This window comes from Oenanthe melanoleuca, chromosome 19 (genome assembly GCF_029582105.1).
Source record: "Oenanthe melanoleuca isolate GR-GAL-2019-014 chromosome 19, OMel1.0, whole genome shotgun sequence".
NCBI lineage: Eukaryota > Metazoa > Chordata > Aves > Passeriformes > Muscicapidae > Oenanthe > Oenanthe melanoleuca.
In genome coordinates this window covers 4,555,399-4,579,177 of record NC_079352.1, presented here as the reverse complement: position 1 = coordinate 4,579,177, position 23,779 = coordinate 4,555,399, and the positions used below count along the sequence as shown (strand labels likewise).

At 53.0% G+C, this 23,779-nt stretch overlaps 1 protein-coding gene across 1 annotated transcript in view; it reads right to left on the bottom strand.

The window, feature by feature from the left end:
- Nucleotides 1-1,255: 1,255 nt before the first annotated feature.
- The window catches only part of RTN4RL1 (reticulon 4 receptor like 1), a 28,761-nt gene continuing 6,237 nt past the window's right edge, over nucleotides 1,256-23,779 (bottom strand). Inside the window, exon 2 of the mRNA XM_056506471.1 lies at nucleotides 1,256-3,465. Coding sequence (XP_056362446.1) covers nucleotides 2,126-3,465 — 1,340 coding nt within the window. The 3' untranslated portion in view covers nucleotides 1,256-2,125. The remainder of the gene's footprint in view (nucleotides 3,466-23,779) is intronic.

The following is a 23,779-nucleotide window of genomic DNA, read 5'->3' as shown; positions in this document are numbered from 1 at the left end:
CTTCCTTTCTTGCAAGACAGACAGAGGAGGCCGTGCCCCTCCAGCTTCCCACTCTCACATCCAACTGCTCGTAAACACAAGTGCACTGGGGAATTTTCTGCTTCTCTTTTCAGTGGGAGTTTCCCTTTTCATTTCCAGATACCTCCAAGGGATCTGCCACTATGTAAATACCCTCTCCCCTTCCCCAAAGTGGTTGGGAGAGCAGATTTCCCTAGCTGGCACATCCTTCCTGGAGCTAACTGTGTGTCTGATGGAAAACTCCAGCTGTTTTCTTCAGGATTTCCTGCCCCACACCTGAGCCACAGGCTCGAAATACCACCAGTGAGATATGGTTACGGAAAGAACAGAAGCCTTTTCTTGTCCAAGATCACTTTTATTTCCCTTGTTTCATTAACTTCAGTGTCTGTTTGGTCTCACACATCCACGCTGACAGGGAATTCACACCAACTGCAGAATTTGGGCAGCACCTCCCTGAACCCACGGGCTGCCGCCGGCTCTGCCATGCCCCCGACCAACAAACACATCCCTCCAGCACATGGTTTAACCCAGGAAGAGGGGAACAGGATGCCCTGCTCCCTCTCCTCCACCTCCCCACAACCCCCTTTGTACAGCTCTCTTGGACCACGGATTTCTCTCTCCTGCCACGGACCACAAACCTCGGGCACCGATCTTCTGGCCGGTCCTCTACAAGCTGTAGTTTCCCCCCTTATCTGACTCTTCCAGAATCTGTTCCTTTTAAGAAACAAAACCCCTCCTGACTCTGTCAGGTCTGTCTGCAGCCTGGGAGCTGCTCCTTGCTGCCCCAGTGAAAACCTTAGTCCAGCTATAAAGGTCCTCACGCCACCGCCACGGCTGGGAAGCCCCTCTGTGCCTCCAGCCCCAAAACCATCCCCTTTCCTCCCTGGGGCCTCCGAGTGCTCTCCAGAGACAGAGCTCTATGGCTCTATTTATTTGGGATAATTAATCTCTCTTTCTCCCCCCACACGGGTTACAAATTAGGATGTAAGGGTAAATTTTGGTTCTCTGGGTATGGACTTTGCTGCATGGCACACAACCACCCCCCAACCCCTCCCAAAGTTTAGTGCTCTGAATTGCTGAGAACATTGGTCCGTTGTGGTTCCCCCGCATGTACTGAGCCCGCCCGATGGCTTTCAGCATCTGTAGGCACTGCTGCCGGTTTGTTTTCTCAAGGAAAAAAAAAAAATCATATACTGGTCTGCTATAAATTCAATAATACAATCCTTAGTTCTGAAGATACAGTTTCCATATAGTTTATAAACATTGTAAGACATACATATGGATAATTGAGGGGAAGAGGGAGAGCCTGTGCAATTGTTGGTTTTTTTTTTTTTTCTCAGATGTGTGAACATGGTTACAAAAAACACACCTCCTGCAGGTACCTCATTTCTTTATGTGTTGGGTTTGTTGGGGTTTGGTTTTTTTGTTTGTTTGATTCCACCTCTAATCAGTCTTTCCTTTGGTTGTTGGCTACTCCAAGCCCAGCAGGCAAGCCCTGTTCTGCTGTAATGCCTGAGATATTCAGGGGTTTGAGATTGTCTTCTAAGAGATTCCCAGCCAACTTTGGCCTCTGGGTTTGGAGCCAAAAGGGCTAAAACGTGGGAGAACCAAATGTCCTTATTACATCGGTATCAGTGTCCTTGCACTCACTTTCAGAGAGAAACAGTGTAGGCTTAATCGGTGATGGTTTTTACAGCAATTATGTTCCTTTCGGTAATTGGAGGGGTCGCTCGGAGCGCTCTCAAACGAACGGGATTTCACAAGAGCATGGATACAGTCCATTTGTCCGGGTGCTGTCACCGACAAATCGGCTACCGTCCCCGTTATCTGCTTTTTTGTAAGGTTGGCTTTGCTGTTGCTGCTGCTGTAGGTGCTCGGTTAGGCTGTTTGTGACAAGGTGTGATAATGCCTTTTAATCTGCTCCCGCTGCGCTCGGCACAGTCCGGCCGGGCGCGGAGACAAACCCTCAGAAGCCGAGACAACGTTCTTCCCTTCGCCAGGCCAACGCTGAGCCACGCACAAAAAAAGAAGAAGAAAAGAAACTCTGGTCCTTTGTAGATTGGTGGCAGTGCAGCTCCGCTCCGTCCGCGGCCGGAGGGAGGGGGGCTCAGCGGATGACGGCCGCCAGCACCACCATAAAAACCAGGAGCGATGCCCTGAGCCCCGGGCAGCCGGCGGCCTGCTGGACCCCGCTGGGCGGGCGGATGGGCGTCCGCCGGGTGCACTTACCCTTGCGCTTGGGGGACAGCGTGGGCACGGCCCCGAAGCTGTACTTGTGCTGATAATCAGGCACATAGTCTGGGACCTCCTGCCCGCTTTTGCGCGGCCCCAAGGACTCGGGTTTGGAGGTTCGGTTGCGGCTTTTGTGGCTGGTGCAGTTCTTGCCGGGTTTGCGGTAGCCCGGCCGGGAGCCGGGGGGGCCGGCGGGCTGGCTGCTGTGCAAACTGTTCTCAGCCCCTCGCTCCTTCCCCTTCTCCTTGGAGGAGTGGTGCGGGTGGTGGGATTTGGAGGTGTGTGTTTTCATCTGGTGGAGCGACTCGGACCCTGAACAGTTCCTAAAGTCTTCTGCTCTTAGCACCTTGAGGTCCTTGCCGTGCATCTGCTCGGGGGACTCGCAGATGACGCTGGAGCTGGAGCCTCTGAACCTGTGCAGCCATTCCCAGAGGGAACGGGCTTTGCAGTCGCAGCTCCATGGGTTCCCGTTCAGCCTGAGAAACTCCAGGGCTCCCAGGTGGGCCAGGCAGTCCCCCTGCAGCTCCGAGAGGCTGTTATTGAACAGGAAAAGGGTGGTCAATCTTCGGAGGTCATGAAAAGCCCGCCTATGAATCCACTGCAGCTGATTTTGATGGATGAGCAGCCGATCCAGGTTTATTAGTCCCCTGAACGTGTTCTGATGGAGGCTCCAGAGCTTGTTTCCATGGAGAAAAAGATGGCTGAGGTTAACCAAGTCAACAAAAATATCATCCTGAAGGAACTCGATGTGGTTGTCTTGCAGGTAAAGGTATTGCAGGTTGTGGAGGCCACCGAAAATCCCGCTGGGGAGGGAGCTCAGCCCGCACTTGTACAGATACAAGGCATGGAGTTTCACCAGCCCTTGGAAAGTGTCTGCAGCTAAAGCCCTTAAGTAGCGGTTGTCCCCCAGGTCCAGCTCCTCCAGGTTGACGAACCCGTCGAAGGTGTTGGGGTCGATGAAGGTGATGTTGTTGGAGTAGATCCAGAGGGTGACCATGGAAGGGCTGAAGTGGCCCCGCAGCAGCAAGGTGATCTGGTTGTTCTGGAGGAAGATCCTCTCGCTGTCCTCGGGGATGCCCTCGGGGATGGTGACGAAGTTGTGAGCCTGGCAGCTGACGGTCATCGGGGAGGGGTAGCACACGCAGTCGGTGGGGCAGCCCAGGGCAGCGGGCACCTTCAGCCCCAGCAGCACCAGCAGCAGCTCCGCAAACCCCCCTGTGCGGAGAGAGGGGAGAGCGGCGTCAGCGGGAACCGGGCACCTCCCGCCCACCCATCGCTGCTGCCGAGACTATTCCGGGTGAAAAACGCCCCCAATTAGCTCAGCCCTCCTCTCCGCTCATGAATTACCCACGCGGCTGTGATGAGTAGGCTCATCACCCACGGCAGTTCAAACGTGATGTATGGAGTACTCCCTGCCTCCTCTCCCTGCCTGCAACAGGCGGCTGCTCGTGTTCCCAGCCCCGAGCAGGCAGCAGAAACTTTCTCGGCGAGAATTCACGCCGGCAGCGCAGGCAGCAGAGCCCCTTCGCCTGCAGGCAAGGAAACGCCGCGGTGTGAGAGCAAACAGAGGAAATTCAAACTGTCGCAGGTGCCCCCACTCCTGCTGAAATGCATCTGTTAAATCGCCTGCACATATCGGAGAGGAAAAGCCGAAAAGATTCAGCACTTCCCAGCGAATCACCTAAAATTACACGTGTGCAGTGCATCCCACTCCCCCCAAAGGCACAGACCCATCCCCACCGTCTCCTTTCACTACAGTTGTTAGACACCACCATCCACTCCGAAACCCGAGTGATTTACAGGGAAATATGTTGTCAGCAGTTGGTGGAAAAGGCTGAGCCGAAAACTCCGTTTGGAAGTGGGATGCTCAGACATATTTTTAAATGGATGTCCTGTGGCAAAGCATATTGCATCCTCTAATGCTACAGTATGTGCCTGTGGCTGGGGCTCTCTCGCAGCAGAGAGCGAGGCAGAACCATCCCCTCCCTCTGCTCAGCTCTCAGAGCTCGGGTTTCGCCGCCCCGCTCCCGTCTCGCTCCCACTCCTCGCACCGGGCTTGCTTTCAGGCTATTCCTCCTGCGCCGAGTGGCTTTTCAGACTCATTGCACCAGACTTGTCATTTCTCATTCAGATTTTCCTCCTAGATTTGGCTTTTTCCTCTTACACACAAAATTTGCTCACGTCTAATGAATTCTGCCTCTGGACTTCACGGGGAAAAGGAGTAACAGCGGAGCTGCAGCACAGCTGCCGGTGCCATCCTGCCCACGAGTCCTGCTCAGCTTGTAATAATCTGAAAAACGAGAGTGGAAGTGAAGTTCATGTCTAATTACTCCACGTCGTTATCACCAGCTAGTCCAAGAGCTGGGACCCCTTGGGCTTTTGCAGTCCCTCTTTTCAGTGCCTACAGAATAATACAAGTTGGAGGCACAAAATCCTCAGTGTTTTCTTATTAATTGTGTTTAAAATATAACTGCGTGGTTGCTGTTGCCTTTTTCCTGGTTTGGAGATCTACTGCTGTTTAGTTAACAGAGGGTGACCTGTCCATCTAGACCCATCCTTTCAAGGCAAAGTTGCCACATATTTTAGATAAACTGAGTTATTCAGACTCTATAAATCACCAGTAAGAGCCAGTCATCGCTGACTGGGTGGTTAATAGGAAAAAAAATAGCATTGCTGCCCAAAGCATTGGATCCAGCCTTGCCTGGGAATGGCAATGAGGGGGATGACTTCCAGGCACTGCCCTTCAGAAGCGAAGCATGGGCTACCAGGAGGGATGTCTCATCCCTGCACCGCTGCCAAAAAGGGCTGGTGAGTCGGGAACGCTGAATTCGCGACAACTCCTACGGCTGTGTAGGAAAAGGAACATTCTCCAAGTCACCGCCGTAGCATTTTGGCTTTGCTGTCGTGCCTCTGCACGACGAGCATGAGCGAGGGGCTGCGCTGGTGGGAGCATCGTGCTGACTACCCCGAGCTCCCTGCCAAAACGGGAGCCCTGGCTGCCACTCACAGCCCGGGAAACAGCGGTGTCCTGAGGATATTGCGATTATCCTGCGATGGGAGAGGTAAGGAGATGTCTGCAGATATGTTCTGCTGGGTTTTTAAACTCGAGGATGTGCTTCACCGAGGTGGGACAGCTCCACGCCCCCCGTCTTACCTCGGTGACACCGGAGCACGGCGCCTTCCGTAGGTCTGATGTTTATTAGCAAAACCCTGCCAGGCACAAGTGCTGTGACGATCTCCCACATGCAGAGTCTGTTATTGCAAATACCAAATCACAAGGGTCTGAATCAATAAACCATCTCCCAGCTACACGCAGCAGGTTGGAAGATTACATATTGCTTCCAAACAACAGTTTTATGCGCTCTTCCGTGACACGACAGTTGCCAGGCTAACGGGATTACTGACGGGAGGTGGAGCTGGGCAGGGATCTGGGAGCATACAGGATTTCATGTATAGGGATGGTGATGACAGGAGGCTGTTAGCAACGCCTGGTGATGGACCAAGGCAGCCCAGGCCTCCCTGGAGCACGGCCAAGGTGGAGGCTCCTGCCGAAAGGGAACGCGGTGTTTAACAGCTCGCTGCCTGCAGGGATAGCTCCGGAGGTAAAGGTCAGAGGGAACTGAGTCCATCTCTTTAATTAACAGGCGGCTGTGAGTTAATGGCTGGAGCTCCTATGGAGAGAGAGATGGGATTCCTGCAGCCAGGGAGGGCGGTGAGGATAAGCTGGGATTGTTAGTGGTTATCAGCTTCCCGAGAGCAGGATGGTGGGAAGAAAAGACAGGGGTGTCTTTCCTCCTATTGCAACTTGGGAGTAAGGAGAATTGGAAAACAGAAGGATGGATACTTAGGAAAAAAAGGGTGAACAGGGGAGCAGGACTTGGATAGGGAATAGGTTTACATTAGGTATAACAAAGGAATTCTTCCTTGTGAGGATGGTGAGGCCCTGGAACAGGCTGCCCAGAAAAACTGTGGCTGCCCCATCCCTGGAAGTGTCCAAGGCCAGGTTGGATGAGGCTTGGAGCAACTTGGTCCTAGTGGAAGGTGTCCCTGTCCATGGCAGGGGGAATGGAACTAGATGTTCTTTGAGTTCCATTCCAGCCCAAAGCAATCCATGATTCTCTGAAGGTCTGGACTGGCCGGTGGATGCACACAAAGCCTGTGGTATCATCAAGGAGGCTTTTCCTCCAAGCCTGTGAAACCTGCTGACTGTTTAGTGCTGTGAGAAGCTGCTCCTGGCATGCTCTGGGACTGGTCCCAGTTTAGATCTGGGAATGAGACCCCCAAACAGCAAAGTGGCCACAGACCCATGAAGCTCCTGAGGCTGGTAACACCAGCACCGGGATATCCAGCAGCCAAATCCCACTGGGGCGTGACAGCCAGGAGCACTTGGGTCCCACTGGGCTTCCCAGACTGGAAAACACCATGGGAGCATCCTGAGAGGCCCCAGCCTGCTCTCCTGAGAGTTTGACCCTGTCTAACTTGTTATTCCTGACTCAGCCCTTTCAACTCCATCTTGTAAAGGTTGTGAGGCACACGGAGGGTCACCAGCCCAGCACCAGAGCTCACCGGGGAGGGAGAGCTTCAAAAGCAGCACGGAAAAATCCTCCAGAAACCTGCTGGTGTAGTGAGTAAACCCAAATCCCTGCTGACATGGATAAAACCAGCAAAGGGGTGTTTATCTCCTGCCTTTCTCCCACTGACGTGCTGTGTCACCCCGGCCTCTGCTCGCCGAGTCCTTCTGCTGCCTCCTGCTTCTGACTGAGGTTTCAGTGATTGGAATGAATTCGTCTGACTGTCCAAACCATTTCCCATGTAACATCCCTCTAATTGGGCATTAATTAGGCATCAGTTAATGAATGCTTGAAATAATTTATCTTTGGATGCGTCCAGTTTGCAGTCTTACTTTTAACAGCATTAGACTCATTATTAGATTAACATCGTTATAAATGTTCTCCATTACCTGCTTGTTTCCATTGTCTTAGCCTTATTACTGAGAGTGAAAATCACTCCTCCCACATGCATTATTGATGAGTAAGGACTTTCTATATGTAGCACGGGATTAATTGTTATACAGTGTAATGCATTTAGCATGAAGCCTCAATTTGTGCAAGAGCTGAAAGCAGCCAGAAGAATGCAGACACCCGGAGCCAGCGTGATCGGCCAGACACTGCACATCTCTCTCCAGCCCAGACCAGGTTCCTCCCAGGCCGGTGCCAGCACAGGAAGAAATTTTTTAAAAAAACCCAGTTTGATACCCAGGATCAAAGATGGATGGTTTCAAGGGTTGGAGCACTTCTCTGCCACCACGGCAGGGACTCTTGACTCTGCAGTGCCATTTGCTCCAGAGAGCCAGGTGTACCTGCCCTGGCAGTTTTCTTGCTTTTTAAGGCTTATAACACTTTACTGTACCTCTGAGCCAGGCAGGGGCTCGGTTTCTTTAGAACACGATGCCACTTACCTTCATTGGGGGGCTCAGACTCGAGGCCAAGACACCATTTAGGGTGGTTTTGTCCCTGGGGAGGATTCTGCCCAAAAGGCAGCCCTACCACAAAGCCCAGCACCCCCTGCCCATCCCCTCTTGGAGAGCTGCTCCTCTCAGATGGATGTTTTCACCTCTCCACCCGGACAAGCTTATATGGGTCAGAGCCTGTCTAATTCTGCAGCAGGAGAATCCGCTCTCGAGGATGGAGCAGGTTGCTTCTCTTCCAAATCTCTCCTAAACCCACCATCTGCTTTGTGAGACCCATCTTAGCTCATGTCTACATGCAACTTGACTGCCTGCTTACTGTGTCCATTACCAGGGCTGCTCAAGCTGTTAGATTTATAAGCTCTTTAGAGAAAAGCCCTCGTCTTCTGGTTGCTGATTTATGTATCTTTACTGCCATAAAACACTATGTATAGCTACTACATAATATAAATAATAATACTTAACCAGAGTGAGCTACAAGTGGGGACAAAGCATCTGCTCACAGGAGGGATTATCAAAAAGAGAGAAGCTTCCTCATCACTCACCCTCTTTTGAGGCCAAACTCACACCTGCTCTAACACCAGCACCTCACTGAGCTCTAGGCAGAGATTTTCCTGTCCTGCTCCCACCCTGGATCTATCAAAAGATTTTTTAAAATCCACCCCTAACAAGCTGGTGCACAAAGATGTGACTACAACCCCCAGGGGGAAAGTACACTTTGAAACTTGGGAACGACCTCAGAATTGGATGTTCACATAGAGAGAAACTGTTGTTTAGGGAGAAAAAACAGCCTCAAATGCTCACAATTTCATCAGCCAAGTGAAGGACGATGAAAGGCAAGGACAGAGTAGCAAAAGCAACTGGGCACGAGCCAAGAGCCAAACTCAGGATCTGGGACGGTTCGACAAAGAAGTGTCAGGCCCTGCTTAGCAGCTGCAGGGTTTATTTCCTCTTATTCTCCTTTCTATTTTTTTTTTTTTTTTTCAACACAGAGGATAAAATAAACACGCCCATGCTGGCTGTCACAAAGCCTAAATTCCCCAGTGAGCAGCAGCTCCCTTTCAGCCTCTGTACAATACCCCTTAGGTGCTGCCCCTCCATCCTGCAGCAGGGCTGGGATTGCTCCCAAAACATCAGCTGCAGCTCCCAGCAGCAGGACACAGCACGAGGCTGTGCTTTCTGCACGAGCTGCCTTTCAGCCAGAGAGTGGCAGCCACCCATCCACCTTCATCATTTTATTTATTTTATTTTTTTTCTTTTTTTTTTTTTTTTTTGCGACCAGTGTCATAAATAACTGACAGATCCCAGCTGTTTGGAGTTATGGCTTCTGATGGAGTGACAGCTGCTCCCAATCCCCCAGTCATCACCCCGGCAGTTCTGGAACATTTCAGCAACATAAAAATCATTGGAGATAATTTCGGTTTTGCATAATTTGGTTAGGCAAGCTGTGATTTAATGGCAATTATGACCTCCGAGGCAGAAGATGAGCTTGGAGGCTACTGGCTTCACACGACTTTAGCTCGGGGTGCAGCATCAGGGATGTTCCAGGGATATGGCACTACAAGAAAAAAAAAACCTTCTCCAGCAGCTGGAAATTGCCTTCCTTGGCTGGCAAGTGAAAACACTGTTCCCACAGGAAGAAGCATACAAGGAAATTTGGAAGGAATAGTGCTAAGGAAAGCTTTGGGAAGAGACTGGTGCCAAAAGATGCATCAGGAGGTACCATTTAAAGAAAAGCCAGGAAAAGGCTGTAGACTGGGGAGTGCCTTTGCAAACCCTTCTGTGTCACCAGTATCTCATGTGTTAACTGGTACAAACATCCAAATCCTCCTCCTGGAGAGGAGATTTGGAATCAGGAATGGGCCGTGCAGCTGCCTGCTCTGGGCACTGCCCTTTGCTCTCCCCTCTCACAGAGTTTCTCCTGCTCTGGGCTGTGTTGCCTCCTCTCCCTGGGTGCTCCTCATCCATCCCAGAGCCCCTTGGTTTGCATTTCTCCAGCTGTGACTGAAAGGAGAAAACCCTTGGGCAGCCTTGGGAGGTCAGCTGAGGATGGAGAACCGTGCTCAGGAGCTCTGGGGACACCATGGTGTTTCTGGCTGGGGGAAAAACGTGGCTTAACAGCAGGGACAACTTTTGTTTGGAGCTGAGGTGGTCCTATTTCCCCACTCTATCATGGCTGTCAACCAGCTTGGAGTTTGCTGGGAGCTCAAGCTCAGGGTAGAGCTCCAGGGCCAGCAGCACCCCAAAATCAAGTCCTTTAGGGTGTTGCAACTTCAATTTACATTTACTGACCTGATAACTGGAGCTGTTCACCTTCCCCCACCAAAGCCAAGGCCAAGGTCACCTGGAAGTTTCTGGATGGTGGTCATTAACTCCTATTGCAGTTTGAAACCAGACCATAAATTTCATAGTGTAATAATGTAAAAATCAATAACTCTGTTTGAAACAATAGCTTTGTCTTCCATTTCAGCCGGCTCTGATATCTCCCCACGGACCACGTCCCTCTGAATCACACAAATGCAGAGAGAGGAGCGATGGGTGGCGGGGCTGCTGCTCCCCTGCCAGGTGCCCAGTCCCTCCATAGCTACAGATTCAATTAGTTCATTTATTCCTCTCTTGCAGTTAAACTAGAGGATGATTTAACAGGAAAAAATAAGGAGCCTTTTATGCTCAGTCTCGCTGACATCCCGTCCAACACGGCGTCCCTGAGGCTTTCCATGTGAGAGCTGCCCAAGCCCCTGCTCTCTACTGCCATGGGCAGCAGGGCCAAAACCCAAAATACTTCTGGAAAGATGCAAAACCAACTCACATGGGCAAAAAATAATGAAAGTCCGCTCCTTCCCAGCTCTGGCTTTCCGGGCGAGGGAGGTCTGGCTTCCTTTGCTTGCTTATTTTCTGTTGTTTGCTGTAGCACTGGCTCAAAATATACATCGAGAAGCAGGATTGTCTTTCACATGTTGGTGGATGTGTGATCCTCAAAAACAAATTAGCACCGATTCACTTCTATATAGAGTGCAGCCGTCAGGGAATCACTCCTGAATTCACAGTGAAGGAAAGTAATAATGCTTCCAGCGTGCTAATCCTCTCCAAGAGCAGCCCCTGAACTCTCTCCTGGTGCTGGAGGCACCACTGGAAATTACAATTGTACTGAAAAAATAATAAATAAATACTGAAATTGGCAGGGTTTGTGCTATTCCAGAGGATTTGTACCCTAATGTGGAACTCCCTGTTTAATTAGCACTTCTCTCTGTCTGCATCTCCTCCTCCTGCTCTCAAGCTAGAGAAAAAGGGGGAAAAAAGGAGGTCAATGGTGGAAGTGGCTGTGGGATTGAAACTCGGCTATAGAAACTTGTTTAATTTAAATGCTTCTTTCAGGATTAACACACGCAGAAGCAGAGGGAGTGTAGAGTGTGTTTTCCCAGAATAATCTGCTCTGCTTAACCCCAGTTCTGAGCACACCTTCCACAGCAGGGATGCCCTTGGTGGAAAACTGCAGTGGGATGCTGCTGGTCCTGTAGCTGCAGGCACAGGGAACACCCCCAGTACCTCAGGGCAGTTTGGGAGAAGATGTTTAAATCAGAGGCTGGGCTGGTGCTTGCAGCAGTTGGAGACAGATCATTGGGATGGGATGGGATGGGATGGGATGGGATGGGATGGGATGGGATGGGATGGGATGGGATGGGATGGGATGGGATGGGATGGGATGGGATGGGATGGGATAGGATATTTCTGCTGGAAGGGACCTACAGTGATCATCTCCTCCATCTGCCTGAAAGCTAAAGCTTTATTAAGGGCACTGTCTAAAGCTCCTGGAACACTGACAGGCTTGGGGAATCCGCCACCTCTGCAGGAAACCTGTTCTAGGGTCTGACCACCCTCTAAGTGAAGAAATGCTTCCTAATGTCCAGTCTAAACCTCCCTTGGTGCAACCATTCCCACATGTCCTGTCCCTGGACATCAGGGGAGACAGACCATCCTCTTTTCCTGGGTCTCCTTTCCCTGCTGCAGGGTTTATTGTCCCCATGTCTGACCCCACTGTGCACCTCAGAAGCCACTGGGACCTTTTTGGAGTGCAGGAATGCTGGAGAGAAAGGCACATCTCTCTGTGCAAGGATGAGTCAAATCCTTGGGTGCTGCTGTGGCTGGAGGTGTCAATGGACACCAGGATGATCCAGGAACACCCTGAGCAGGATTCCAGGCATGGATAGGGGTTTCACTGGTTACTGGCACTGCTGTCCTGACCTCCAGCATCCTCTGCTGGTCTCCAGCACAGGACAGGGCTCTGGCAGGACTTGCCAGCAGCCTGCAGTGAAGCTGGGATGGAATTTGGCAAAGGACTGGGAGATCTCAAGGTCCTTGAGAAGGGACTAATAATTCCAATTGCCCTCAAGGAAAGAGAAATATAGGAGGATGACTTGAGCTTAGTGCATTGTCTCAGGGGATCATCAGATACTTCCACTCCCTTTTTGTCCTGAGGTGACAACTTTTCCTTCCCATTCACGGAAATGCAAAGCAGTTCATTCACAGCAGTAATAACAACGATGTCCTTTGTAAAACAGCCGGGGAGTGAACCCTTCGAGGTGCTTTACAGCAAAACAATTGCAGATGAAATGACAAAACCCACCCCAGCTGAGCACCAACCAGATCGGTATCAAACGCTGAACAAGCTCATGTGCAGAGAAAGCAGATTCACCAGCTCGTTTCCCTGCCAGCAGCTGGCCAGGAGCTACGGAGGGTTTCCTTAGGATCAGAAATACAGCCAAAACAGAGCAAATATGAGATGGAAGAGCAAAGTGACAGCTGCCAGGCTAACAGTGCATGCTCGGCTGCCCCATCCAGCCCACATCCACGGGAGATGGAAAAACTGGAGGCTGTGGAAAAGGCAGGATGCGCTGGATGGATTTTTACTTGGCTGGAGCTGGGAAGGGACAGTGACCCGACCCAGGGAGGCAAAGATGGCTTCTTGCAAGCATGGCTAATAGGGAGGGCATTAGTCCTATAAACTTGCAATCCTGCTGAGGTCCCGACCCCAGCAGTGTCCTGTGCCATTGAGATCCACAAGCGAATTCTGTACCGTGCCGCGTGGGCTCCCTTTCATCATCCCTTTTCAGCCTTCCTGCATTTGAGATTTACTGGATGTCCTTGTGTTCGGTGGAGAAGAGGGCAAATTGGAGCTTGTCGTGTACCTTCTTCCTCATTCAGCAGCACATCATTCTGCCTGCAGCAGGGGGGAAGGAGACGGCCGGGCAGGCATCAAAGCTGCTGGCTCTGTCACATTTTCTTCCCCCCAACCAAAAAAGAAGTGTTGGCGTCATTTGGAGCCCAGCCCACAGCCTCAAGTCTCTCTCCCACACCCGAAAAGAGCAGCAGCACCTTTCCCTGTGCCCTTGGTCTCCTCTCAGGGCGATGCCATCAGCCCTCCAAGTGAACATCCCTGCGGGTCACCAGCCGAGTGAGCGCTGCAGATCCCAGCAAAACCCCATCCCTGCTGGAGACATGAGCCATGAGCACGGCTGCCTTTCAGAGACCTCTCCTGTGCTTTGCACTGAACTTTTTACCAGCTCATGAAAAAGGCAGTGATAAAAGCAGAGCAGTGTGAATAGCTGTGCTGTGCTGCTCCTCTGCCCGGCATCCAGGGCCCTTAATGAGCCGGTGGGAAATGCCATGTGCCCAGTTGGATGTTGGGCACTGTCAGCATCCCACACAGCTCTTGGGGTGTGTGGGGATGTGGGGGACATGAGGATTGAGCAGCAGTCCTGAAATTTGAATGTTTGGAGCAGCTGGCTGCTGGGAATTAATGCACAAGTGATGAACGTGGTCAGGACACGGCACTCTGCTAATATCCTGCTTTGTCTAGCTCCAGTGCCGGTATTCCAGCCCAAAATATCCCCCTGAACATCCCTCTGGGAATGGACTGTGTGGAGATGCTGCACATCCCCCAGCACCACGCAAGTGCCTGCATTAAAAGCTTAATAAAAATAGCTTGATAACGGGATGTGTTCCCATCAGCGGCAGCTCCCGAGCCCGCCGCCGATCCCTGTGCCTCCAACACTGCAAGGCCAAGTAATTATGGGATGGGGGCTGCAAGGTCTTGGCAGTCTAATTTCTACTAATTACAGCCCGTGTAGGATCTGGAAAGGGGAGATGGGAAATCATTGCAGGGCCAGGAAGATGTTGAAGGTTGGTGGTGAAAACTGGCAGCAGCCAAAACATCTGGGCTGGCCACAGCAGGGAGGGGTTTATGGTGAGGAGCAACAGGTTGGGCTGGATGGAGTGATGGATGTTCCACCCTCCTCCTCCTCATGTTGTGCTGCTCGAATGCACGTTTTGCAAAGTTAAGAGAAATCGCAAAGAGCGGAAATCGGCAGTTTTAAGGGAAAAGAAAAGAAAACAAAAATAAGATCTTGGCAGAAGGATAAAGGAAGGCAACTGAAATGCTCATTAAAACTGAGGGGCCCCATTTTGCTGTCCAAGTGGCCACATCTCTGGAGGCTCCCAGATCCTTTGAAATGCCTTGTCAGACAAAGTCTTTCATCCTACCTGATTCTGGCTAAATTCATGGACCCAGAAATTTTCACTGCAAGCGTGAACGACGCAGCAGCTCCATTCTGACTTTTCACTTCCCATCTGATCGCTGTTGATACAATTTATTCCTATGACAGCATCTGCTGCTTTCATGGGTTTTTTATTCTGAAGTACAACTCGTCTTTGTTAGTCCCATTTTCAGGCCTTTCATCATTTGAGTCACAACATAAAAGGCATTTAAACACTCCTGCTTGGAAACCAGGCTGGGAGAGAGTGGGAGCAAGGAGATGCCATGTCTCCCCAGTCCCAGCCCTCCTGTGGCACGGGATGGGTTGTCCTGGTGTGCCACAACCCCTTCGTGCTCCCACGTGCCTCCTGCTGAGTGATGGGGATGCTGTGGCTCCATTTTGGAGTGATGCTGTGAAATCCAGATTTGCTTTGAGGTGCAGAGCCCTGTAGATCACATCTCTGTTGGAGCAGCATCTCTCTCTCACCTAGCGCTGACCCAAGGAGTGTTTCCAGGGGCTCTGTGCCCTCCTCATCAGCCAAACCTCTCGTTAGTCAACTAATTGCTTTTTGTTCTGCAGTTCCAGACCAGGCTGTGGTGCTCAGCTCTGCATGTCCCTGTGCTGGGGAGCTCTGCCACCCCTCTGAGCTCACCAGGGACTCGTGTCCCCACCCATCCCAGCAGATCCCGCTCTGCCCTGGCATCTGCCGAGCTGCTGGAGGCACCGGGGAGTTCAGAGCTACCCACAGAAAACTGGAGTCTAATAATAGCTCCGTGGTGTTGCACCAGCAGAGAGCTGGAACAGCCACGTCTGGCAGGGAGAGGCCACTGCTGGCTGCCTGTGCCTGCCCGGGCTCCTGCCTGCTCAGCTGGAAGAACAGCGCCTTTCCCGGGATCCTCCTCCCTCTGCTCCCCCTGCAGCCCCCGCTGCAGCTCACAGACCACTCTGCTCACTGCAAGGATTCCCTGCCACAGCAGCGTGGCTCACACCGCTCCCCAAACCCCACGGGCCACGGGGCTCCACGCCTGTGATGGGTTTGGACCATGTGGAAAAGCCACTGGGGGCACAGAATGGGCAGGACTCGCCCACCACACCCCTGCATGAGCATCTCTGGGATGTGGTGGCCTGTCCCCCTCCTGCTTTCATTCCCCTGCCATATTTTCCACTCCAGCAGGCATTGCTGGCACCTGAGCATCCTCCAGCAAAATCCTTCATCCCACCTGGTTTCTCTCACCCTGGATGCCATCCCTTGTCCCCCAGCTCCCAGGAAAGTGAGCGCAGCTGGAAACTGTGCTGCTGCTTATTGGAATAACCTTTCAGGATTCATTTAGTGCCGCTTGCTTCCACCCCACCTTTCCATCGTCAGCACTTTACTAATTGCAACTTTTAACTCGTTGTGCCCAGGCAGCCCGAGAGCAGCTGCTGCTGTAAGGAATGGGGTCCCTCTGAACCCCATCTCTCCTTCCTCCGCAAATAAAGGGTGAATTTAGTAAAGAGTGAACACCACGCTCACCCCAGCCTGCGTGGGTCCTGCTCCCAGCCCGCCCCACAGGCTTCCTGCTTTGGGAAAAGATCATCCTGGAAGATCAAAAATCCACGAATGCCAGGCAAAATCCCAGCCATCACCTGGGAGCATAAATCAGTGCACGGCTGGGCAGGGAAGAGGCGAGAGATCCCGACGGCTATCGGAGCTCTGTCTGCCTGAGCCTTATTAAATTATGGCTCTCGAGTTCAGCATCTGAGCCCGGCGCGCCGGGGACGGGGCGGGAGCGGGGTGGGCTGCAGCCCCCTAATTCAATCACGGGGCAGAGGCGATGGGGAAGAGGAGCTGTGGCTGTCAACAAGGAGAGAACGAGGCTCCCACAGCCTTCCTGGGTGGCTCTGCCCGCTGGCTCCTCACAGCTGCATTTCCCAGTGCACTGGGAATGGCTCCCTGTCGCTGTTAAGGGATGGGGTCTGGTGTGGCATTGGTGCCACCACTCAGGATTGCACTGGTCCAAGGCCACCTGCACTGAAAGGTGGGATGTTGCCAGCTCTTCTGTCCAAAGAGAAAACAAACCAAGAAACTACATTTTCAGGAAAATGAGGTGCTTTTTACTTAACTGCAAGAGGAAAATGAGATGCTGTTTCCCAGCTGACACCATGAACCAGCGACTGTGACTAAAACTTGGGAATGCTTTGCACAGGGGTTCAGGCACTGTGGTGGTGCCCATGGCACTGAAACCTCCACAGCTGCTCAGGGGGATGAGGACAGAGGGACATAATCGTGTAGGAAAGAGAGGAGAGAGCTGGGAAGACAGATGCTTTCCCTGAAAGCATTTCCAAGGTCATCGCTTAAAAGTGGAGCAGAGAGAGGATTTGGCTCAGGCAGGGAGCGGGACCACGCCGGGATGCTCAGTGGGAGGCGGACCAAGGCCCAGCTCCCACTGAGCACCAAATTACCAATGAGCCAGGCAGGAGCTAAGTGAGGCACCCAGACAAGGTCACGGTCCCAGCGGAGCGGGGGGAGCTCCGGCTGCGCCGGCTCCTGCCTCCACGGCAGCAAATTCAATCGTGGCGAATAACAGAGTGGAACAAAACCCAGCAATGCAATAAAATCTCCCGGCGCCTTGTTCACCTGAAGCCCGAGCAGCCGGGGCTCACACAGGACGTGGCACGGCCTCTGGTTGCCTTTGCAGGGCAACCTCGTGTCTGGGGAGCTGGGCAAGGGGAGGGAGGGTTTGAAATGACTCTGGGTGAGATTTCAGAGGGTGACAATTCATCCTGAGGCTCACCACGGGAAGAGGAGGGTTTGTGAGCAAGGGAGAGCTGCTGATTCCTGAAGAAGCAGGGAGGTGAAATCCAATTGTGCAGCATCCAGGGCTGCCATTAACCTGTCTGTGTACTCCTGCATCCCTCTCTGCCCAGCAGCCTGGCTCTCACTGCCCCAGCACGCAGGGATTTGTGTGTGCCTGCCACAGCACACACAGCCCTGCCACGGCAGGCTTTCCTCCAGGGCTTCACACTGCTTCCAAAATGGAGCGCTGGCTAAACGTCCCCTGGTGAGCTGGAGCTGATTCCTGGAGAAGGAGAAATGGTGGCAGTGTGATGGGAGGCTGCAGGAGGAGCTGCTGAGGCAAACCACAGCTCCAAACTGAGCTTTGAGGAAAGATAATGGCATCGGACTCCCTTGAAGGAGGGTCCTCAGGGCATTCCTTGGAGATACCCCTTGGGCATTCAGCTTGTAGTGACATCTCCATCAAGCCAGTGTTTAGATCCAGGGATGTTTATGGCAGCTTTTGGAAGCACAGATGGGTTTGTGACAGGGTTGCACGTTCCTGGAGGAGGCAGCCAGGTGGGTATTAGAGGAGTCTGCACTGCCAAGCATTCAGCTGGAGCCCCCTCAGATGTGCCAGCAGTGGCTGGCAGGGGGAAAAGGCAGGATCTGGACTCGCTGTGCTCAGCCCCACACCCTTCCCATCCCATGAGAGCAGGCTGGTGGAGAAGGGAAGGGAGAGGAGAGCTGGGGAGCAGGGAGGAGGTGCAGCCAGCCCCACCAACCGCCTCGCCTCTCTGCATCCCAGTTCCATTTGCAGATTTATTAAATCGAGAGCCAATTCCGACATAATTTCTTTCAAGCAGCTCCACCTCGCAGGTGTGCGGAATTTATTTGAGATAAAGAAAACCATTACAGAGAGACAGCAATCTTCAAAGACCACCTCGGAGACCTGAGAGAAATAAAAACACTAGCCCGTGCAAATGTGCAATTAAGTTTCAGAATACTCCTGCTCCATGAAAAGCTCCGTCCCTGCAGAGAACAGGCCTTTAAGGCAATTTTCCCAAACCCTATTCAGCATTCACTCAAAAACGCCTTTTTAAAACAACATGTGATTTTTTTTCCCCCCTCCCTGCCTCACTCCTCCTCCTCCCTGCACTTGCTCCATCACTTCCAGGTGGGACACAGACAGCTCTGGTGGGAATGTGGTTCCTCCCCATTTGGAGGGGACATGAAGCACAGGAGGGGTCCCATCCACACAGGCACAGCTCTGTCACAACCTCCAGTCATGTCAGATCCACAAACCAGGAATTTTTAGAGCTACTCTTGTTATTCAAGGAGACCATGACACCGGCATGGCCCCGCCTGGGGACAATTTGCCAACTATTCCCAGTTGAAGGATCTTCATATCCCTTATTCATGGGTCATTCTCTGCTTGGTGATTAATTAAAAATGCATAATTAACCTGTGGAACGCACTGCCATGAGGTATCGGGGAGGCCAGGAGCTTAGCAGGATTCGGGGGAGGATTATATGTTTAAATGGATAATGAGAACATCTGGTGGTACATTAACAGGGATGAAGGAGAATTAGGGAGAAGAGCTTGGCCTGCTGCCGGCACAGGGTGCAGGGGGGCAACCAGGGGGCTGCTCCAGCCCCAGGCTTGGCAGAGACACCAACACACCCCTGCACCCTTGGGAAGCGTGATTTTGGGAATGAGTGGGTGAATTCTGGGGAATGGGGCAGTGACAGAGGTGTCACCACAGGGCTGTTTGCCTTTGGGTTGGAAGTGGCTGTCTGGGACAGCAGGATGGTCACAGTGCTGCCAGAACACCCAACCCAGCAGCCACCAGTGGCATCACCCTGAGCCCTGGAGACACCTTGATAAATCAGCCACAGTGTCCTTAGAGCCCCAGGAGAGCATCCATCAGCTGCAGCACTTCCTGCAGGTGACACCAGGCTTGCATGCACAGTCATCTGTGCTGCTGGTGCCGAGCTCTCAAGTCGTGGCACACGACCAAAAATCCAAGGGAAGTGCAGGAGACACAAGACCAAGCCTCACTCAGCCTGGCCATGCAGGGTATCCCAGCCCAAGGGAGTGCAGCCCATGCAACAGGCAGTTCCTGGGGGTCTCCAGCTTCTCAACAGCACTGAGCCTGGCACACACCTTCTGGCAGCATCCCTCACCCAACCAGGCTCCACACAGAATCACAGACACCACCCACCACCCCCTTTGCACAGTGGGCACAGACCATGTGCTCTGCTTTGCTTCTTTCCTCCCAGAAAGAAAACTCAGAAGTTTTCTTAGAAAAGCCTGGCAGCCAAAGCCAGCGGCTACGAGAGCAAACTCCAGGCTGACGACAGGATTACTAAATCCTGTCAGCAAACAGGGCTCAAGCAGCTGCTCTTTTGCATTGTAAATCTGCAGCTCCACAGTTAGCACCAACTCATGGTTGTGCAAGGCCTGGGAACCACAACTTCTTGGGGTGAAAAGCACTGAGGGCTCTCAGCAAAGAGAACTGAGGGTATCCTCAAGATACCTCTCCCCAAGAACTGAGGGTATCCTCAGCTCCTCATCCCACTGCACCACCAGGCTCCTGCTTTGCAGCAGCTTGGAGAAGGACAGGATGCTCAGCCCTCCCAGCAGGACTCTGGATGCTCTCCATGTCCCTTCACCATCTTGCAGGTGATGCCACCGACTCAGCAAGATCGGGCAACCAGAGGGATTTTGGGTGTCGTGGCCCCTCTGGGCTCGCTGCTGGTCCCCTGGGACGAGGTGGCTGCAGCACATCGTGCTCAGCCTGCCGAGCACGGCCGGGGCCTGCCGGGCCGGGGTTAATCTCGTTGTCACACTTTCCCTCCTTCTTGCTGGCTCGGCGCGCTTTGACCCGCTGTGAAATTGTGGCCAACAGCACTGAATATTTTAAGAGCAGCAATGCAGTGATGGCCGCACGGAGGAGCAGCAAGGCAGGCCGGGAGCTGGGCTGGGCCCTCACCTCCCCCCCGCCACCACCAACCCATTAGCACAGTTCAGGGAAACCTAAAAAATTCAAAAGACACTGAAATATGCAGCATTTTTGCTCTCTCTGGAAATGACGCGCTTCGCTTCCCAGATGCTCCCGAGTAGGACGTTGTAAATAAGAGGCTTTATGACACAGAGGGTGTTGCCAATGGGGCTGTGGGATGCTGCAGAGCCCAAATTGACGCCCCAATCCCTGTCCTGCCCCCCACTGGGGACAGAGCTATGCTTGGGGTTGGAACAGACCTGCACTGCCATCAATGCCCGTCTTCACTAGCGCAGTGCAGCCAGTAAAGGAGCTTCCCCTCTCCACTCTCCATCCTAGGAGCTTCCCCTCTCCACTCTCCATCCTTGGCCTCTGCTGGCTGCTCCCTGCCCCTTTTTCCCCCGGGATATCCCCTCGGTGCATCCCTCCTCCCCTCGGCCGGGCGGGACGCGGGTGCCGCAGGACCTGACGCAAACACCTGTCCTCAGCACTTCTGCTATCTGGGGCACAGCAGAGCAGCAGCAGCAAGGAATTAAAAAAAAAAAAAAAAAAAAAAGCAGCTCTATTTGCATAAACCTCCCAAAAAAGAGGAGCTGGAGCCTGAGCTTGGAGAGCTGGAATATCAGTCAGGGACCGCTGGAGCTGGTAGGAAGTGCAATAAGTATTTGGGAAGCATCACCTGGACCTGGGCACGTTCTGCCACCAGGTCCCTGCACATCCCCAAAGTGCTGCCCCAGGGCTTGACACCCCATCTAGGAGTGACATTGGGACACTTTTGTATTCAGGTCTTAAGAGGGCAGATTAATCGCCATGTGCTGGATCTGTCACGCGCAGGGATATATATTCTTCCCGGAATTTACAAGTAGTTCTGTCTGAGAAATAAACAACTGGAGATAAAAATTACATTGTCACCGTGCAGGTGTGATCGATGGGCAAGACAAGCCCTCGGAGTGCCGGCGAGGTGCCACTGGCACAACCCACCCAGGCAGTGCCAGCACCTGGGACAGCTGGAGGTGCCAAAGGGACTCCAGGAAAGGCACTGGGATGTACTCCACCAACCCCTGTTGTGTCTCTGTCCCAAAAGCCAGGAAAAGTGGGAACAAGCCACCAAGGCCATCCCCAAGTGAAGTAGATGCCAAACCCTGCAGAAAACAATACTGGTAATGGTGACAAGGATGCAGCCGTGGGAAGATGCCTGGAGCAAAGCAGCCAGTGGCACAGGGGGCTGCAGCCTCCAGGTCAGCTCCTTGTAAAAGCCTCTTGGGCTCTGTCTCAAGCCACAAATCCTCCTCTCCAGTGTGTTCCCAAGGTCAGCAATGGGCAAAACACAGAGCCAGGCTGGCAGCTACTGGATTCCCCAGGGATGTGAGAGAAGGATTGATGCAGTTTACACCAAGCGCCTTTCTAGTTTGGTTTCTCCTTCATCCTTCTCTGCTCCCCGTGGCTGAATTGCCTTGGCCCGGCTTGTCATGGAGTGACAGAGCACATTGCCTGCTGGGGTCACTCCCTGGGGAGGGACAGGCAGTGGCTCCCTCACAGTGTGAATCTGAATTCACACTGAAAGCACTGAAAAAGCTCTGCGTGGATCCTCTTCCCAGCCCTCGGCATCCTGAGGAGTCATGACTCGGCTCAGCCTGCAGGGATGGCGATCCCAAAACCATCTGGGGACATCCAGCTGCCCCTGAGGCGGGTGCCTCGCTCCAGGCTGGCACCCAGCAGCTGGTCCAGCAACTGCCTTCGGTCTATTAATAAAGCTGGAGCAGCTGGTAGAGCATCCACCGCGCCAGTCCTCGGGATTTATCCACACTGCTCTGCCTTATCAGCCATGCTTTTCACAAGCACTTAAATTCAGGAGGAAAAGGAAAAAGTGAAATCAGATAGAAATGCAGGTCTGTTTGCTGTTTTCTCCAATGAAATGGTTCTGGGTAAACAGCAGACGCCTTTGATGAAATCCCAGCAGGCTTAAACAATAAAGCTGGTTACAAACTCAATCTGGCGCAGATATCAGATCTGAAATTGTTTCAAAAAACATGTCAACATTTTCTAATGCTGCTGCAAAACTTCCTCGGCACTTTGCCACAAGCTGCATCTGTGACGCAGGACCTGCACCGCTGTCCCAGCTCCTGCTGCCACTGCTGCACCTCCCAGGGGGAGTCCTGCCCTGGCACCTCTGCAACCCTGCTGGGACACCCTGAGCTGCAGGAAGGTGCTCAGCAGCATCACCTGGGAGGCAGGAGATGCACATTCCCAGCCCTGTGCTTGGGGCACACTGGGCTGCTTTCCATTTATGATCCCCAGGCACAGCCTGGGCGAGGCTTTGCAGTTCTGGAGGTCTGGCAGGGTGGGCATCCCTCTCATCACATTTCAGGGGTGGAATTCAGCTGTGGGTTCATCCCAGGCACTACCAAGGACAATTGACTTTTCCATGGAAAAACAATTTGCAAAGCTTTATGGTGGCAGAGAAGCACAGCCTGGTGCCCTTCCTGAGTTCTGCCTCCTGTGTGCCACCCTTGATTCCTGCTGGGACACCAGGGCAGGATGAGGCTGCATGGGCATGCACAGATGGGATGCCTGGCTGGGGGCAAAGCTTGGTCCCTCTCCTACACTCACAGGTGTGAGCATGGGCTGGTGGGCACAACAGGGACTGTCCAGATCAGGGCAGCTGGGTCAGGGTGACAGGAAATCTGGCAGCTCCATTGGTGTTGGAGTGACAGAGACCATCCAAACTGGGAAAGTACACAGAGCTAGAGTGCAGTGGGGCAGCTCCTGGCATTGCCAGTTACCTGGCACTGGCACTTCCCAAACTCTGTCAGCACTTGGGGTCTCTGGAGGACACCAGGGATGCAGCTGAGGGGGTGAGAGGCTGAGGGGGAGAAAGCACACCTGATCACACCATAAACACTATCTTGGCTCTAGTTAAAAATACCAGAGCCAAAAATACCAGAGTTAAAAATACTGGTCAGCACCAGCTCTAAAGGTATTTGGGGTCTCCCAAAGGCTCCCACTTCCATCCATAAGGGATCTGCTCCACAAGTGTGAGGGAAGACACGCTCATCCCATGTTGCATCCAGCCCTACACACACCTGAGGAAACCCCCAGCCTGGAGCTGATGCCTGACACAGCAGAACCTTCATCCCTCCCAGGAACTGGGAATGACAAAGGGGACTCAGGAGAGGAAAAGCGGGGCACGAGGGAGAGGATGAGGAGGGCAGGCAGCCCCGGGGGTGAGCCTGAGCTCCGGAGCAGCACAGGGGATGTGCAGACCCGACCCCTCCTCAGAGGTTGCCTTTGCCATCGATCCCTGCTGCACTCAGGCTCATTAGGGCCGGGGAGCTGCTGCGAGCGGCTGCAGGAGGAGACAGACGGGGGGAGCGCTCGCTGTGGCTCCCTGGATCGTATTAAATATTTACTTTGTTTTGTTTTGTTTTTCCCAGCTATATTGATCAGAGATGGAGTGGGGGGGGGGGAAGCAAGGGGGTGCTGTTGGATGCTGGGAGGGAAAAGCAGAGGCAACGACTGAGCTGGGAAACGGGGACAAACCTGTCAGGGCGTTCCCGAGGGATTCACCTGCTTCCCCAGAGCTGTTACCCTACAGAGATGCTCCCTCAGAGCCATTCATCCCCTTCGGGGTCGGGATGGGCATCACCAGCACACGGCGGGTGCAGTGGGACAGCTCCCACTCCCCATCCCACACTATCCCGTCTCCAGGGATGCAGGACGGGGGGATACCCCAGGGGAAAGCATCTCATAACTTGGGGTATCCCCCCGCC